Source organism: Lepeophtheirus salmonis, chromosome Z (assembly GCF_016086655.4).
Source record: "Lepeophtheirus salmonis chromosome Z, UVic_Lsal_1.4, whole genome shotgun sequence".
Taxonomy (NCBI): Eukaryota; Metazoa; Arthropoda; class Copepoda; order Siphonostomatoida; family Caligidae; genus Lepeophtheirus; species Lepeophtheirus salmonis.
This window is the reverse complement of record NC_092584.1, coordinates 22473785-22490394: the sequence shown is the minus strand read 5'-3', so window position 1 is coordinate 22490394 and position 16610 is coordinate 22473785. Positions and strand designations below refer to the sequence as shown.

Here is a 16610-nt window from a genome sequence, read left to right as displayed (position 1 = left end):
AATTATTAAATGTGAAATTTGTATTTTATTTAACAATTCATGTTACTTTTTTGACATAATACTCCATTCTCAGCCTAAGAGTTACGAGATCCACTTTGAATTTGAATAATATATCTACGATATTTATATATCACATTATCTTATGAAACAAATGACTTCTAAATAAAATAAGTATGTAATGTTGCAGAATTAGAAAGTTGAGTAAACCATTTATGACAGCTCCTACTCTTCTCCGTAGTCCCTTTTTGTTTTGTTTTTGTGTGTGTGTGTGTGTAAAAGTTATAAATTTAATAGGAGCTCTGTAATCCTTCATATTATACTAACCTATCATACGAGACACAAGTGTCAAACTAATCACTTCGCCCTGAATAAATAAAAAAAACGGATTGATCCCAATATGGACAACGATGAAGAGATTCAAAAAATTAAACAGGAATTAAAAGAAAAGCGAAAAAATAAATCCAGCCAAAATAGTGATGTAAGTTTGGGTTTCTTTATAGCGGGGCCTCTCAACATTTTTTTTAATGATCTACCACTTGTAAAATATCTATTTAACCCAAGTACCCCCTCACCTGCACAAAGTGTTTTTAGCTTCAGTGACAGGGGTGTCCGGTGGATTCTATTTTGGAGGTGGGCTTGGTTTTTGGAATTTTTTAGCTCAAAAGAAATCCAAAAATTAAATATTTTACTATTCACAAAAAATTATTTTTTTTTTTTTGGAAAAAAGAAATTCAAAATCCATAGCAGGTCACAAAAAATTATTAACTTTTTTAATTTCATGTGTATTAAAAAATGAAGTTTTTTTTTTCGAAAAACATTTAAATCTACATCTGATCCCAAAAGTTAAATTTTTATCCATCCATCATTTTTTGGAGAAAAATTTTTAATATTAAATTTTTTGGAGAAAAATTTTTAATATTAAATTTTTTGGAGAAAAAATTAAATTATCCATAGTTATTCACAGAAGATTAGATTAAATTTCAAATATGAAAGTTTTTGGAAAGAAAAAAAATCAAATATTAAATAAAAAAACAAAAATTTCTTAATTTTGGGGGGCTACAACCCTTTTAACCCAACCCCTGTGGACGTCCCTGAGTTATATACAACTTGTAAACTATTCTTTTAAAATCTCAAGTACCCCTTGGAGTGATTCCAAGTACTCAAAGGACTAAGCATACCTCATTTGAAACCCACTGATTTATAGCTTTAAATTAAATGTTCTTTTACGCTCATTAAAAATATTCAAATCCTGTAACAAAGAATGTCATTTTTGTACGTTTAAACGAGTGTTGTCAGTCCTTATTTAGAACAGAAGACTCAAGTCCGTTTTATGTCTCGGTCCAGTTCATTTCAGTCCTCTGTATCAGTCCCAAAAACTTACAAAATTCCGTCTTAGATGACAACACTCAAATTTATTTCCTCTTTTTTTTTTAATCAGTTCTAGTATTGACAGTCCGAAAGACCAATCCTGAGAATGGGCTGGACCTAATAAAAACACTACTACTTGTAGATAAGCGTGGATATTTTGTCGACTTTCGATTACAGCTAGTGCGGAAAAGCAGTAATGGGGTATAATAATAACCTATGCAAAATTGCATTGGCCTATGCGGTCATCTGTAGGTCACACATATCGATCAAATTATGAAAATAGGCAAAAACTCTTTAGTTAGTCAAACATTTTTAGTTAGTTTGCATTAACTATTTTTGATATGCATTTTTTTAACTTATAAAATGGGTTTATAATTTTTTTAGTAACATTTGATAACTCGCCAATAACTCACCTCTTTATTTTCTATTTTCAGAAAAGGAAATATCATCTTAATATCTTTTTTTTTATCCATAAGGTAGCTTTAAAAAAGAACATTATTCATATCCATCATCATTAATAAGTGTAAAATAAGGATTAATGCTGACTTTCTATCTTTATTGACGAAGTAAAGAACTTTTCGACTCCTTTCAAAATTTAAAATTATTACCCAAGGTTAATAGAAATACTTTTTTTGTATTTCTATTCATCTTGGTTCCACCTAAAGATGATTTGTAAGAAAATGAAAATTGGCCTTACTACTTGAGAACTTTTCTGAACTAGCCGTAATCAAAATTATAAAGAAGTTGACAAACAAGCTATACTATTGTACATTCTCCATACATTTCAGGTTAAACTCTTTAAACCTATTTCCTCTCGACACACCGTGAGAAAAATATCCAATCGAGGACGGAAAAAGTCAACAGGATCTTTGACTACTAAAGCTACTAAAAAAACTCAAGAGGATCCTGAGCTAGAAAAGGCTTTAGAGACATTTATTACTTCACTTGATGAAAAAGATGAGGGTTTGATAAGCAGAGAAGAAATATTGGGAGAGTATGAAAAGTTTCGTAAATTGATTCCTAAAGGCCTTATGAAGAAAGTTGAGCTGGAAAAAGTACTAATGGAGCGAGACGACTTGTTTGTGGATTCCTCAGATTTAGACGAACAAATTGAGACAATATTCAGGTATGTGTGTGCAATCATTTTTCTAAATTGAATCAAAGGCTACATATTTGGTATGTGTAATTTCATTGTACAATCCTTATTAAAGGATTCTCGCCAGTAATGTAGCTATTGGTAAAAGAGCAGTGGAGTCAGATCAAAGGAGTATAAAATATGTCCTAGAAAGCGGGGCCGACTTTCCCTATTTGTCAATTTGAACAGGCTTATTTATGTTCCAAAGGGGCTATCATGTTTACTTCAAAGGGAAAATATAAGTATAAAGTAATAACGATTGGTTGTACTCATGAAAGACAGCAAGTAACAATAATATTTTGGGCAGGAGTGATTAGTGGAAGTACTTTCTAAACTTGGAGTATAATTGAGGACCGAGATCTGAGTAATTTCCGCCTCCTATATGTCCTTGCCGTACACAGAGTGTTTTGTTAGAGCTGCTTGCAGCTGTCTGTTTTATTAAACGTCAGGCCAGCTAAGCTGCTCTCCTTCCAAAAATTCTTCAAATGTTTATTTTCGATTTATTTTATTTGTACATACAGGAAGGACATGTTTTATGGATCACTGAGTCAATTATCCTCCATTTGATTTAAAAAAATATAAAGTAAATACCAATATCATATCCGAAACATTATTTAAATCGGGAAAACAACGTGAATCCCCCGAATAGGCCATGTAACTCAGTGGACAACACGCTCTGGATAAATTATTTTCCTCGTAGGATTGATTCAAACTCACTTCTAGAGAAGAAAATAATAAGATACTTTATGTATATGGATTTCACAGATCCCTTCTAGATCAGATAATGTATTTGTAATATTTTAAGTATTTTTTATTGATAATCCTGAATAAAAACTTCATCTGACCAATTAAAGGAACATTAATATAAAAAAATACCCCACTAAAAACCGAAGCAGGCAACTCTGATGCATTTGCCTGAATTTTATTCAGGTAAGCAGACTCTGTTTGTTCAAAATATTTTTTTTTAAGGGGAGACTATAGTTTTAAACCCACCCTACAAAATGTTTAAAAAAACAAGAAGAAGATTATTCCTTCAATTTTATAGTGCTCCGAAAAATTTTAACTCTAAAAATTTTCAAAAAAGTTATATGTCAAATTTGGTATTTATTTAAAAAACACATTTGGTCAAAAACAGGCTTCCTACCACAAGAAAAATAATATTCAAGGCTCTGCCTCCCAAATTCTGCAGACGTCCCTGATGACATCACCATTATATAATTTGACATCTACACTTGCAAATACAGTTTGGTTTCGTTTCAACGGCTGTTCACATGAAATATTTCTCCTCTTTGGTCCTTGAGTGTCTCTCTAGAGTATTCGATACTACCTCCAAGATTTCCATCACATGCAGCTCCGGTCAATTTTACACTAAATAACTTTACTTAATTTCTCACTTCTAGAGGACATTTTCAGTATAAGTTAGCATTCATCTAAAGTTTAAGAAAAATTCTACCATTCGATTTTGTTGTGGGGTCACAAACCATTTTTTGGGCCGGAGATGTCCTTTTTTTTACATCCTGTTCAGGGATTATTAAATAAATTCATTCAAAGTCCGGTTTGATATGGGACAAAGAGTTGAAAATTGACAACACCCTTGCACTATGATGGGATTTTGGTAGAGAAAAGCACAGTTTAGCGATAAGAAAAGGAAAGACAGCTGTTGCATGTGGTATTTTATTCCTTCTTTAATAGATTTGCGGGGTTTTAAAATCTTCCTCTGAAAGAACAATCATTGACTATCTTTGGTTTAATTTTTTTTAAATAGTAATATTGGCTTTTTCAGCCCATGTGTTGTTATATGTTAACATATATAATTTTAGGATATTTTCCCTTCACTAATCCTATTTTAAATGTAGAAAGTTCTTAAAGCAATAATTCATTTATTTCTTCCAAAATCCTATCGTAATAATATGTGATGTTGCATTGGTCCTTATTTAGGGCCCGTCCAGTTCAATCTCGGATCGGTCCAGCTCAGTCCTTCATGTCCGTCCTAAAACCTATAAAAGTTCGACGATCCTGGATGACTTCAGTCAACTGACAGTTCAAAGGACCGATCCCCAGACTGGACTGAGACAACATTAATAATTAATATATTCCTTAGTACTTTGGTTTGCCTCTTTTTCTACCACGTTTCTTATGCAGATATGAGCACAGGATCCCTTAGAGTAGAAAAGTTTTACTTTAATTTTTGTTCGTGTTTGGCCTGTTATGAATAAAAATGTTAACTCATGGGTTGAATCAAAATCGTGTGTCTTGGTTTTCATTTAAATGGAATGTGTGGTATGTACGTTCATACTTATAATTACCCTAATTCCCTCATACTGTCATAAAAAGGGGCTATGAGAAATCTTGGGAAACATGCAAATTAACAATTAAATCCTAGAGTATGTAATGGTCATGATTTGGTTTTACATGTAGGTACATATATTGTACCTTTGTTGTTAAAGTCCAAAAGCAACAGCTAAGTTGTTTTAATGCAGGGAATATTTCTCTTCATGGAATGCGCACACTACTTTTCCCCTGTATTTTTGTGACATACGTATGGCTATTTTGCCTATCCTTCTATTAGTAGAATAAAGCATATTCATGTGACGTCAGCATTGTTGATCAGTGTTGTCGGTCTAGCGGATTTTTGACTTGTTTACAGGGTCCACAAGTTATCTATTCCGTGTGTATCTATTTGGTGTGCTCTCTTGGAAAAACGCGGGCACCTAAGTAGCTTATTAGTCTTTAATTGAATAGCTTTTTCAAATCAGTAGGAAAAAAAATGGAATCAATTATAATAGTACTTGACAAGTACTAATTACGAATCGGGAATGTGTTTTTTTCGTATAGAGTCTGGCATTCGAGAATTTTCTACCCTTTCCATGGGTTAGAGGCAACTATTAACAATGAAAAAAATCAATCATACGTATAAAAGTTAACTTTTGTTGTTGATTTTAAATATCTGTTCATATTTGACATATCTAAATAAATATATATTAAATGTGAATGTCTGTATTTGTACCTAAGTCACAACCAAACTTATGAATGGATTTTTCACAAATTTTTTATCTAGGTTTTTATGGCTCCAGAAAGTGTTTTAATAACATTTTTTTGGGCCTTTGAGGTCTTAAAATAGCATTTTTTTAGCACTTCACCGGTAGAACCTGAGGCTTGGGGTGTATTTTGTATACTATAGAGGTTATTTGATTCTCTGGGAAGCGGGCGTGTAAGAATTTTACATGCCTCGGGAACCAGCAGCCACAACCCCTTGGTGGGGGTGTATTTCAGCATATTAGAAGGGGTTCTTGGTGCTTAAAAATGTTGTGGTGACAGGACAGTTCAACTGCATTGAGGCCCAGTACTTCACCTGAACCACCTGAGATCCCGGGGGTATTTAGGAAGGTTTCTTGAGACTCGTGGAAACGAGGGGAGGGGGGAGAAACTTAACTTCAATCGGTCCCAGAAGTTCACCTGCACAACCTGTGGGCTTGGGTATATTGGAAGGGTTCCTTTATGTATGGAAACGCGGCAGCAGTAGAGTTTAAATTGTATTTTGGTTATTATTCAAAGGTTTATTAAATCAAAGTTTTATTTGAACAGGAATAACACCTCGGATTTGAATTGTTTTTAGGCAAAAGAAATTAATTCGAAGTGTAAATAATTGGGGTGTAATTTACATGAGCTATGATCATTTTAATTTAATTTCTGAAGAGAGAAAATCTAAAAATAAAGTAGTCCCAAGTTATGTTGCTCATGAAAGGCGGAAAGTAATCAGGTTGATTTTTTTTGAGAGATATAAGTGTGAGTAGTGGTAAAAATGATGCGTATTTTGTGCATTTTAAAAACCGAAATCGAAAATCAACATGAACGCCCATACGGTTTGAAGAATGCTTTCATTACATCAGCTACAATCAGCTGTCATAAGGGAGGAAAAGGAGAAGGAAATAAACAAGGACATGGGCAAGAATTAAAAAAGGAATCAAGGGAAAGAGAGGTCAAGGGAAAAATAAACAATTCAATCTAAAAACAAGGAAGACTATGTTCCTAACACCGACCTAATATATACATAGTGCTATTGTTGTGACGTAGTCGATCATATTCTTCTCTTTTTACCAGGGGGAAACTGGCTTCGTGCCTGGAGGAACATTGAATTGTGAATCCTACTAAATCCTACCTTCCTTGTCCTTCCTTCCCACTCCTTGCCTAGAGTGATGTACATCCTCAATTCTACTCAGAGTCCAACAAGGACTTACAATCATAACTCCTACATAAATACTCTACGTCTTTTATAAGCACACAATAATATTCCATCAGTTTTGAATATAATTAAATTCAGGAACTGAGGAGTTAAATAACAAATAATAAGGACAACGCCTCAGGAAAATTTATTACTCAGATTACCAATTCCAAAAAAAAAAACAAGAAAAAAAACGTGCAAGCTAATAAATACACCGGAATTACATCCCTACGATTGAGTCATTGTTGGACTCAGAGTAGAATTGACGATCGGCATCGGAGTAATTACTACAAGATCCATTCTAGGTAAGGAGGGAATTGGGCGTTTGTTTTTTTACTTCAATAGCAGCTGCTCGCAGCTAATATAATTAAGCGTCATAGTAGCTAAACTGTACCCCTTTCAAACATTCTTCAAATAAACAGGATTACCAGGGTGTTTTTTTGTGTTTTTTTTGCAGAATACAAAAATGTTAATGGCTTACAATTCTAAATATGACCTTGTCATATTGATGATAAATTATACCTGATTATAAGTCATAATTCATGACTTATATACTACAAAGTATATATTAATTGAAATTGTTGAATCCAGCAGTAGAAAGCATTACATTGCAGACTCATTATTAAATACCTACATATATGTATACACCTTCAAAAACATTTTGCAGTATCTATTGGCCGTTACATAATTATCTTTTGATATTTATCATATAACTTTAAGAACTTTCTTATCAACGTTGCAAAAGTTTTGAATAAGAAACTAGTTTAGCTAATTGTTAACAATGTGTCAGAAAAATGTTTACTGTGTTTTTTTGTCAGCTGTGGATGGCTATGCTTCTTTTTAACTCATCATTGTTTTGAACAGTGATTGATTGAATTGTAAATAGATATGTCTAAGCTGTGAACGATTTTCAACAATTATTGAATAGTACTTCCATCGTTGGGAAGAATTGTCTTACTACCAACTGATTTTAAGCCTTTTTCTGTTTCTTTTCGGAGGAAAGGTTGCGAGATAGAATTTAAAATACGAAATCCTGTACAAATGGATTGATTTTATCAAGGCGAAAAACGTATTGAGATTTCTGCTTTCCTCTGTGTAAGAAAGAAGATTACTGAGTAAAATGAAGGTTCATTGATGATAATCTACACTGTGTCCAATCACTAGAAGTCATAAGATGCTCAATTTAAGCTAAGTTCAGAAAGTGCCGACTTTATACAATTATAAATATATTTATTAATAAAACAATTATTTTTGTTCCATGGAGCGTGCATTCAATGAACGGAACGCTGAACAGAACGGATTTTAGCGTTCTCTTCCAATAGGTCATAGTAATTTCGGAAGGGGTACAGTTATACACAGGAAAGTATCCTAGAAACACGACTATTCAAATTCAGGGACAATTTTTGAATTAGGGGAGGGACCTAAAGCCATATATGTATTGAGAAAAAAAAACAGTTCTTTATCAGCTCTGATAAATACCATCTTTGGATTAGACATTGACAGTAAAGAACCGATTATTTTTTCCGCATTAAAAACAAAACTTAATCATGAATATATGTGGCTACATAAAAGCAACATAACATCGCTTGGTTTTTTAAGACCACCTTTGTTTATGCTGTTAAAAAGCTTCACAGTTTCTCCCACATCTGCTCCATCAGTACATAACTGGATATTAATTTCTCCTGATGCGGATAAAAACGTTGCACGTTAGTCTCTTTTAGTGATTTAATCGGGGAATGAGTAGAATATCCACTTAAATAATATATGTGAGACCTTCAATTCCTGAAGGAAATTGAAGATCCAAGAAGCAATCGGAAGGGATATAAGATAACATTTCGTTTACGTATTGAAATCTTGATCCTTTCTCATCTTCACCTCGAAAAATGTTTTTGAGATTGCCTAATGACTTTATTGCGGTCTTCAAAAGTAAAGACAAACGTATCTTTTTCTCCGCTTCCAAGAATTGCTTTGTACTTATGTAAATATTACAAGCCGCAGAGTTGACGATACTATCTGAACCTTCTCTCTGTTGGATCAGAGTTAATTTTTTGTAAAAGAATGTATTGAACTCCTTGAATATATAGTAAATATTTGCATAGCTCACTTAAACCAATTGCTGTTTGGTATGCAGCCGTAAAAGTTTCTGGCGTGAGTCCTTCAATTACATCCTTTTTGGTCATATCTTGCCACTTTCTCAACTATTAGGGAAACGATGTTAAAAAAATTATTTGGTTCCTATCATAGTAGGGGATGTGCTTCAGAGTGGCATCTCTTTTAGAGACATGAGTGGAAGTAGAGCAGACATTTACACAGTTCTAAAATCTTTTTAATATTCTCATCAGCTCGGCTGTAGTTTAGTACCACTCATTTGATGGATTTTGGGAAGCAATATGATCAAAAGCATTTATAGTCGATTCATGAAACAGTCTTACACACAAATCAACGTTAGATCTTTCTATTGACTGAGAAGAAATAACTTTTTGATTGAGCTTATGGCAAATTTGAAGCTAGTCTAAGTTCGGCTTCAAATATTTCCTTTATTTGCCCCTGAGCTCGGCATAAAGAATTGTGTTTTCTTCTGTAAATGATGAATATTTAAATCCACTTTTGTACTCTCGTATTTCTTGCATCTAATAGTCAACTATTTTCCAGAATATTAAAGGGTTTTCATTGTTATAATACTTGGTTGTTTAAGCCCCGAAAATGGACGACATCAAAATTGTTACGTTAGATTATGATTGTTAATTAGAAAATTCATTACATCAACTACATACTGCTTAAAATCGTTAGGAATCAATTATATTATCCTTTGAAATTAAAGTTTGTTTGTTTTTTGTAAGTATTTACTACTATTCAATTATATAGATATTTTTAAATAATATGTAATTTAAACACATTTAACTTGTAATAAAGACAGAAACAAGTAATGACTAATAATTTACAGAGTATTTGCAAAGGAAGGATCAAATAGTCTATCATTTGTTGAATATTTAATGACTATGAAAACACTAAAAGGAAATTCAGCTAAGGAAAAACTGGAGTGGATATTCAAGGTTTATGATAAGGTAGGTTGTTTCATTGTTATCCTATCTAGAGCAAAAGAGTATGCAGTATATTTATTTATTTTTGGTTTGGTCCAGACCGTGGTCTAAAACGGTGGATCGAATTTGAAACTCTTGACTAAAAATTTATAATAATCAATCCTTCGCATTATAGACAAATAGTCCTCTTTTCTAAAATAAGTGCCATTCAAAAAATGAGTTTTATTTTTGCACCGGCCCAGACCGATTTTTTTTTTGTATATAACGAAATTTACTACGAGAACTATCCAGAACGAATTTGGACCGAATTAGTTCGTTCTTATAAAGGCTAAAAGGGGCTCAACCTGGTCTAGGGTTTCCAATCCTAAACTCAAAACTACTTACTACGTTACATTTTTTCAAAGAGGATTGCCTTAAATAATAGACAATATTTATCAAATATACATAATTGTAATAATCATAAGTCGTAGTATATTAATCTAAGAATCTCTTCTTTCAAAAAGTGACTTGCTACACTTTTGCTCTGGGCGCACGCTCCTATATTATTCAAATTAATTAAGTATGAACATTAATTATTTCCGGATCTTAATTTCAGAATGAAATGGGATTCATTGAAGTGGAAGAATTAACAAAAATGATGAATGTCCTTTGTAATATGTCTGGATATGATATAGCAGAGCTGGATCTAAAGGATTTATGCGAACATATTCTTGGGATTTTAGATACTGACGGAGATGGTCGTATAGACAATCAAGAATTTATTGAAGGAACTCTGAGTTCCCCATTGATCTTAAATATATTATGTCCAGATGGAAATTGAAATAATTATTTATGATAAATTAGTAATTGAAGAAAAATAACTGATTTATAACTTAATTATAATTTAATAAAATATATTCAATATAGTAATTTTTTAAACATAGTTTGATTTAAATCGGCATGACACGCTCTCTTCTATTTCTCCGCACAAGTGAGCCAGTATAGGCACATCCCATACAACACATTAATGTCAATCCGCAAATTCCCAAAAGAATACAAACCATAGTGATCCAGAAACTCTTTGTCGTTTTCAATTTTGGCATTGATTTTCTACTTGAATTCGTTATAAATAAAGACTCTTCAGTTTCACCATTCTCCCCCTTCCATAAGCGTTGATCTGCATCTTGCTCTATAGGTAACAATTTAACTTGAAGCATTGGTGAACATCCAAATTCCATTTCAGTTTCTATTAAGAATTGATGAGAATACTGTCGAATAGCATGTGAGCCTGAATAAAAATATCGATGACCCCGGTGATGCTTGAATTGAGGAGAAATATAAGATTTGAAGCGATTCACTCGTCCATTTGTCTTATCGCATGATCCACTATATTGGAGGAAAATACATACATATATGTATATAAGAAAATATTATAACCCGTTCTAACCTGTATGGAACATAGAATTCAATATTAAGCTTCACGTTGTTCTCTTGATTCCATTTATTCTTTCTCGTTACATTATTCACTCCATCAGGTTTTAGTATCTGCCATGAAATGGATCCACAGACATCATGTCCCTTTTTTTCGCCATTATCCACAATGTATACTGCAACATCTCCGGGTTTGATAATAGCAGGAGGTTGTTGAACCTAATAATGAATTAGTATTGAAATTATTGTAATTTTGTATAACGAAAATAATTAATTTCTTTATATTGAAGCTGTGATTTCCAAACTTCATGATTATACAAGTACCCTCTCTGATTTGCAAAATCATAAATGCGATGCCCCCCTGAACTTCCAGTAGACATATATGTATATTAATTATGACCTCAAATCCTCAGTTTTTTGTTAATGTGATATTTGGGAACCCATAGATTATAATAAACATTTGTTATTATAAAAAATAGTTATTTGTAGATACATTTGTTAATTTAACAAATCATAAACTTAATTAAATGTATTAAAATAAATAAATAATAAGCCTTACAAACCGAAGACCCCGACACTCTTCATCTTTAAAATTAGAATAATTAGAGGAAACTGGATACGATAAAATATATGTTGAATAATTTTCAATCACTACAGCACTAAGTACTTGATAATCAGGATTCGTGTATTTCGTCTTTACAAAACCCTCCACATCCTCTTTCACGAAAAGAGGTAGTTTCAGATCCGTTTTGAGAATAACATTTTGTAAATAATTTTTCACATCTTTCAACTCTTGACGAGAAAAATGATATAAGTTTGTGAGTCCAAATGTAAGATGAGAAATGAACAGCACTATAACTAATGTTTTGAACATAATTACTTCAAAAAACTGTTTCTATTGTTGTAGAATACCACTGATAACTGACAACTTCCTTCTCGTATAGAAATAGAAAAAACATGATAGTGAATCAGCCTATATTTTCTTTCAATTTTAATTATTTGTACATTGCCATGATAGAGGACATATCTTCGTCATCGCCTTGACTTGGAGCTCCTCCACAATGTCTTTTTGAGTCTATTTTAAGAGTAGAGTTTGAAACTCCAGCTCTTTTCAAGTTTTTGGAAAACATTGTTTTATTTGGTGGCATTGTTTTATTCACGGATGACTTCAAACACGTAATTTTGGATTTCGAACGATAAAAATTCCCCTTGTTTTGAATATATCTACGATTAATATCATCGTCTTTTTTTTTATAATCATTTGTAAATTTATCAAATAATGACTCACACCATCCATTAGTCTGAATAGAGATTATTTGTGGTCGATTTCTAGGAGAAAATCCCGCAGCTTGAAGCTCTTTGAGTACCTCATTATTGTTTTCCGAGTCGATAATTATATTGTGAGCAATAAAAGTAATGTACAGGGGAGTAATCCCTTGGCGTTATTTTAGGATTTGACGATAGATCCAAAAACTTTATGGGATAATTTTTTTTCCGGGGAAGAGATAAAAAAACGTAGACCTTTTCTCGACAGGTTATTATTTGATAGATTTAATTCTTCAAGCTCTCGAATCCTCCACAAGGATTTTAAAACGTCATGATCATCACCAATTAAGCAGCCAGTTAGATCCAGGGACTTAATGGGAGAATTACACAATATAGTCAGGAAAATAGTGTCAAGTTCATTAATAAGTCTAAGATTATGAGACAAATTTGCTGAAGTTGCAATTAAATCAGGATAAGCTTCTAAAAATGGATGAATATCTTCTCCTCTTGAGATTAATCCGAATTGAACGGCTCTATCCCACATCAGTTTTGCAATATCCGATGGAAATCCAATGAGAGACTCTAAACAATCCAGATTGATCGTGATAAAGTTCAAGCACTCGTCAAATAATGAATTTAATGATTTATGTTTATGGATTTTAGATTTGTTACGTTGATCGCCATAAAGGTGAGAGGATTCCTTTACGGATTTATACTTGGTGTAATCGAACATGAATTTATTGAGTCCATTTTTACAAATAACATAAATTTCGGACGTCTCTTCCATAGCTCAAAAGAATCACAATAAATATATAGCATGTCAATGCGAGTTTTTAATTTCTCATATAATCGGCCCAATCTCTATCTAGCTCTCCACACGCGCGATGTACGTAAATATTTCTCCCTCCTTTTCTTTTATGATCCCTGACGTTCCTTGCATCAGGGAGAATAGATTAAATAGAATGGGTTTTGTTGCTAGTAGCTCAAGTTATCGAAGGTGTAGTTAGTAGTTAGACTTCTATACTAGTTAAAGGAAAAAAATAATTGACCAATTAGCAAAGGATTAATTGCAAAATTCATATATACGAACGTTAGCATTTGCCCAAATGTGTAGTTTTGAGGACCATGCTTTTGATATAACAATTAATACTCCTAATGATGAATATAAACTGTGCGGAGACTTGAGAGTTAATATGACCGATAAATCTATTAATCAAGATGCTGCGTGAAAGTGTTTAGCAACTGAGGCACCTCTAGCCCTTACTTTTCCATGGTGCATCATCGTAAAGGGCTCTGTGAGAGATTACATAAATAAACCATTTACTTGAGCATATTTTACATGGCGCAAGACATTAAAAATGCAATAGAACTTACGGTCAAGAAAAGGTTAGGAATCCCTACTATAAGGTATGCAGGACAATTTGACCCTCAATTCAAGCGTAGGATATAGATTGCTATGCAGTTCAGCTGTTCAATATTGCTTAGGAGACTCTTAATTAGCGTAGCAATCTCCAATACAAATGCTAATAAAATAAAACCCTTATATATAAATATATATTTATTTAATGTTATACAAAAACAATAATTAATTAATTAGTTTAATTCCTTTTGCTTTTGAGTAGTGATCAGCGCATATAAAAAATATTCATATACTGTTATATTATATATTTGAACTTTAGTATATAATTTGTGGGTGTGTTTTATAGTTTAGCAGGAATGCCGGACTGTCCAATTGCAGAGGCCTGTCTGGACGGTAATGCGGAAGTACGTTCCTGCCTTTCAAACTCCATGGCCTTCACACGATTCCAAACCTCTGGAGTAAGAGTAGTATTTCCATAGGTGAGGGAGACAAACCTGGCTAAAAGAAGACGATTACTCAAATCCTCAGCGGAATAGTTTGGATTGTTTTTCCTTTCCACCACAAAATCATCTTGAATAGACTTTTGAACTTCATCCGTAATGTCATATGGGCAATTTTGTGTAATTGTCAAAAATTTACGAAATTTATTGAGTATTTTTTCATCGGCAAAGATATTATCTTGGATATTTTTAAATTTCTCGTCTATGACAGAGTAACTAGTTGAGTGATTGGGTTTTAGGGGGATGAGAACATCAGATGGAAGCATGGAACGACCTTCAGACAAAATGAGACAAGGAACATCCGCCGAAAACTCCATCTGATAATAGCTGAAATTGTACTCCACCTATCATAAATAAAGCGTGTAAATCGGAGAAAAACACAATGTAATTAATACGATTAATTACCTTTTGCCACGTAATTAAATTCCCGAGAGCAGTAAGGTTTTTAAGGCCATCCGAGGTTAGTTTACCCGAGTCCAATTGAGTCTCATCTAAAATAAGATGAGTTCCGGCACATAGTTGAAGAATACCAGAAATTAATCGATTAGCATTATAGTCTTTTCGTGGAATAAATGTGAAGGAATTAAGATTTTGAATGGTCAGAGGAAGGTAGTGACAGCATGAGAGAATATTTGAAAGTACAGACGCAAAACGAGATACATAATCTCCATGCAAAGGTACATTTATAAGATTTAGCGAGTATTTCCCCAAACTATGTACATCATTTCGACCATAAACTCTGGAAGCCAAGTGGCATATCAAATACTCTGCAGAGAGACGATCACCAAATAGCAGATTCGAGAAAACAGAAACAACTTCTTCCCTAACACCCCCCATATCTAGTTCACAGGTGGGATATTTGAGAGATAGTGGTAATAGAGGATTGATGTGAGTTAACTTTTTATAGAGTAGTACATGTATTCGTGGAACAATGGATGGAGGTGGAACGCGGACTTGAATGTTTTCATCAGAGGATTGAATATCCTCTTCTTCACTCATTGCTATAATCCCAAATAAATCAATGGGTTCATTGAGGACTAAGTCAGGAGAGGCATCACCGTATATTTTAGCAATGACAGAACTTGCACCCGGTTGGGACGGTATTGGGAAATTAAGGCCCCATGAAGAGGGTTCAGTCGCCACGTGAGTTAATTTGGCTTTTTTGTTTTCAGTTGTTGTAATGGGTTTGCTCTCCATGGGAACATCGTTGAGGGTGTCTTCATCCGAGTCCAATGGTCGTTTAAATCGTTGGTTTTGAGTGGAACTAGAGGGAATAGAGTCAAGGATGGTTTTGGAGGATTGTTGAACCCAATTTGTTTCTCCTGGTATGGATACAATGTAATAGATCCATCTTTCCTTCAAAACCGGGTTTTCCTCAAAATCCTCTTGACCGTCGTACGAATCTAGAAAGGAAATAATACCATTAATAGGTTAATTAATTCCATAATATAGTAATAATAACCTTGATATCGATAATCCTCTGGATAGAGCTCCGTTTCCAATGAGTCTTGAATCATTCCTCGAAAGCGGACTAACTTTCCAGGTTTGACATCTCCTTCTGTAATGTGAGGAACTCTGGACTCCCCTTCAATCTATAACGGCACAAATGAGAAATCTGCTCATTAATATTAATGTCATCATGAAAAATGAGACTTTTGTTACCTTACAGCTCCAAAAGGCTTGTATCTCGGACTCGGATAAGCCCTTGAGGGATTGAACAGAATCCAAAATGCTCTGTGATGAAGAAGAAGGCATCGTGGAGACGATATGAGAAGCAAGGGAGGTAGAAAAGAGGGATCGATCCGAGGAAGAGCTCCACATGTATTCAATTGCGAGATGGCGGGAATCTAAGAAATCATCAATCCAAATACAATAAAAAACATACAGCTGATGAAATGACCTGTGCGTACTGTTCGTAGAAAAAGAAAAATATAGAGGTGACAAGAATGCTTACTTGGTAGCTTGGCCTACTTAGGCAGTAAGAGAATAAATATTAGGATCTTGAGAAAAGTTAGCCTATTAAATTAATGGCTGTTTCGACAACATACTACCCCTTAATTATACAAAGGTTATCAGCTGACGGCAATGGAACAGTCTTTCCTATATATTCCTTGTCACCTCTATATATTCTTCCTCTATAAGAAGTATAAAGGAACTCTGAAATGAATATGGAACGATATCTTCTTATTTTTTTTTTTACTAAAGTGCAAATGGATTGATCATTTATCATATTAACGAAGTAAATGCAGTAAATTGAAACTTTAACAGCTCATAAGTCATTACTTACCCTTTTTGGAAGTTGGGGATA

At 33.4% G+C, this 16610-nt stretch overlaps 2 protein-coding genes across 3 annotated transcripts; one reads left to right on the top strand and one right to left on the bottom strand.

Annotated features, from left to right (window-relative positions):
* Nucleotides 1-310: 310 nt before the first annotated feature.
* On the top strand, nucleotides 311-10662 carry LOC121130019 (guanylyl cyclase-activating protein 2). Its single transcript, XM_040725706.2, has 4 exons — nucleotides 311-478; nucleotides 2157-2494; nucleotides 9670-9790; nucleotides 10362-10662. Exons 1-4 carry the CDS (start codon nucleotides 398-400, stop codon nucleotides 10584-10586), a joined length of 765 nt encoding a protein of 254 aa, XP_040581640.1. The 5' UTR covers nucleotides 311-397; the 3' UTR covers nucleotides 10587-10662.
* LOC121130016 (mini-chromosome maintenance complex-binding protein) lies at nucleotides 10643-16222 on the bottom strand. Of its 2 annotated transcripts, none has more exons than XM_071893631.1 (6): nucleotides 15965-16222; nucleotides 15765-15894; nucleotides 14708-15705; nucleotides 11736-14646; nucleotides 11193-11395; nucleotides 10643-11131 (listed from the first exon to the last, which is right to left on the bottom strand). In XM_071893631.1, the coding sequence occupies exons 1-4, from the start codon at nucleotides 16121-16123 to the stop codon at nucleotides 14143-14145; spliced, it is 1791 nt and encodes a 596-aa protein (XP_071749732.1). In that variant the 5' UTR covers nucleotides 16124-16222; the 3' UTR covers nucleotides 10643-11131; nucleotides 11193-11395; nucleotides 11736-14142. The 2 variants fall into 2 exon arrangements, with proteins under 2 accessions (XP_071749732.1, XP_040581636.1); XM_040725702.2 differs by having other exon boundaries at nucleotides 11740-14646.
* Between the last annotated feature and the right edge of the window lie 388 nt (nucleotides 16223-16610).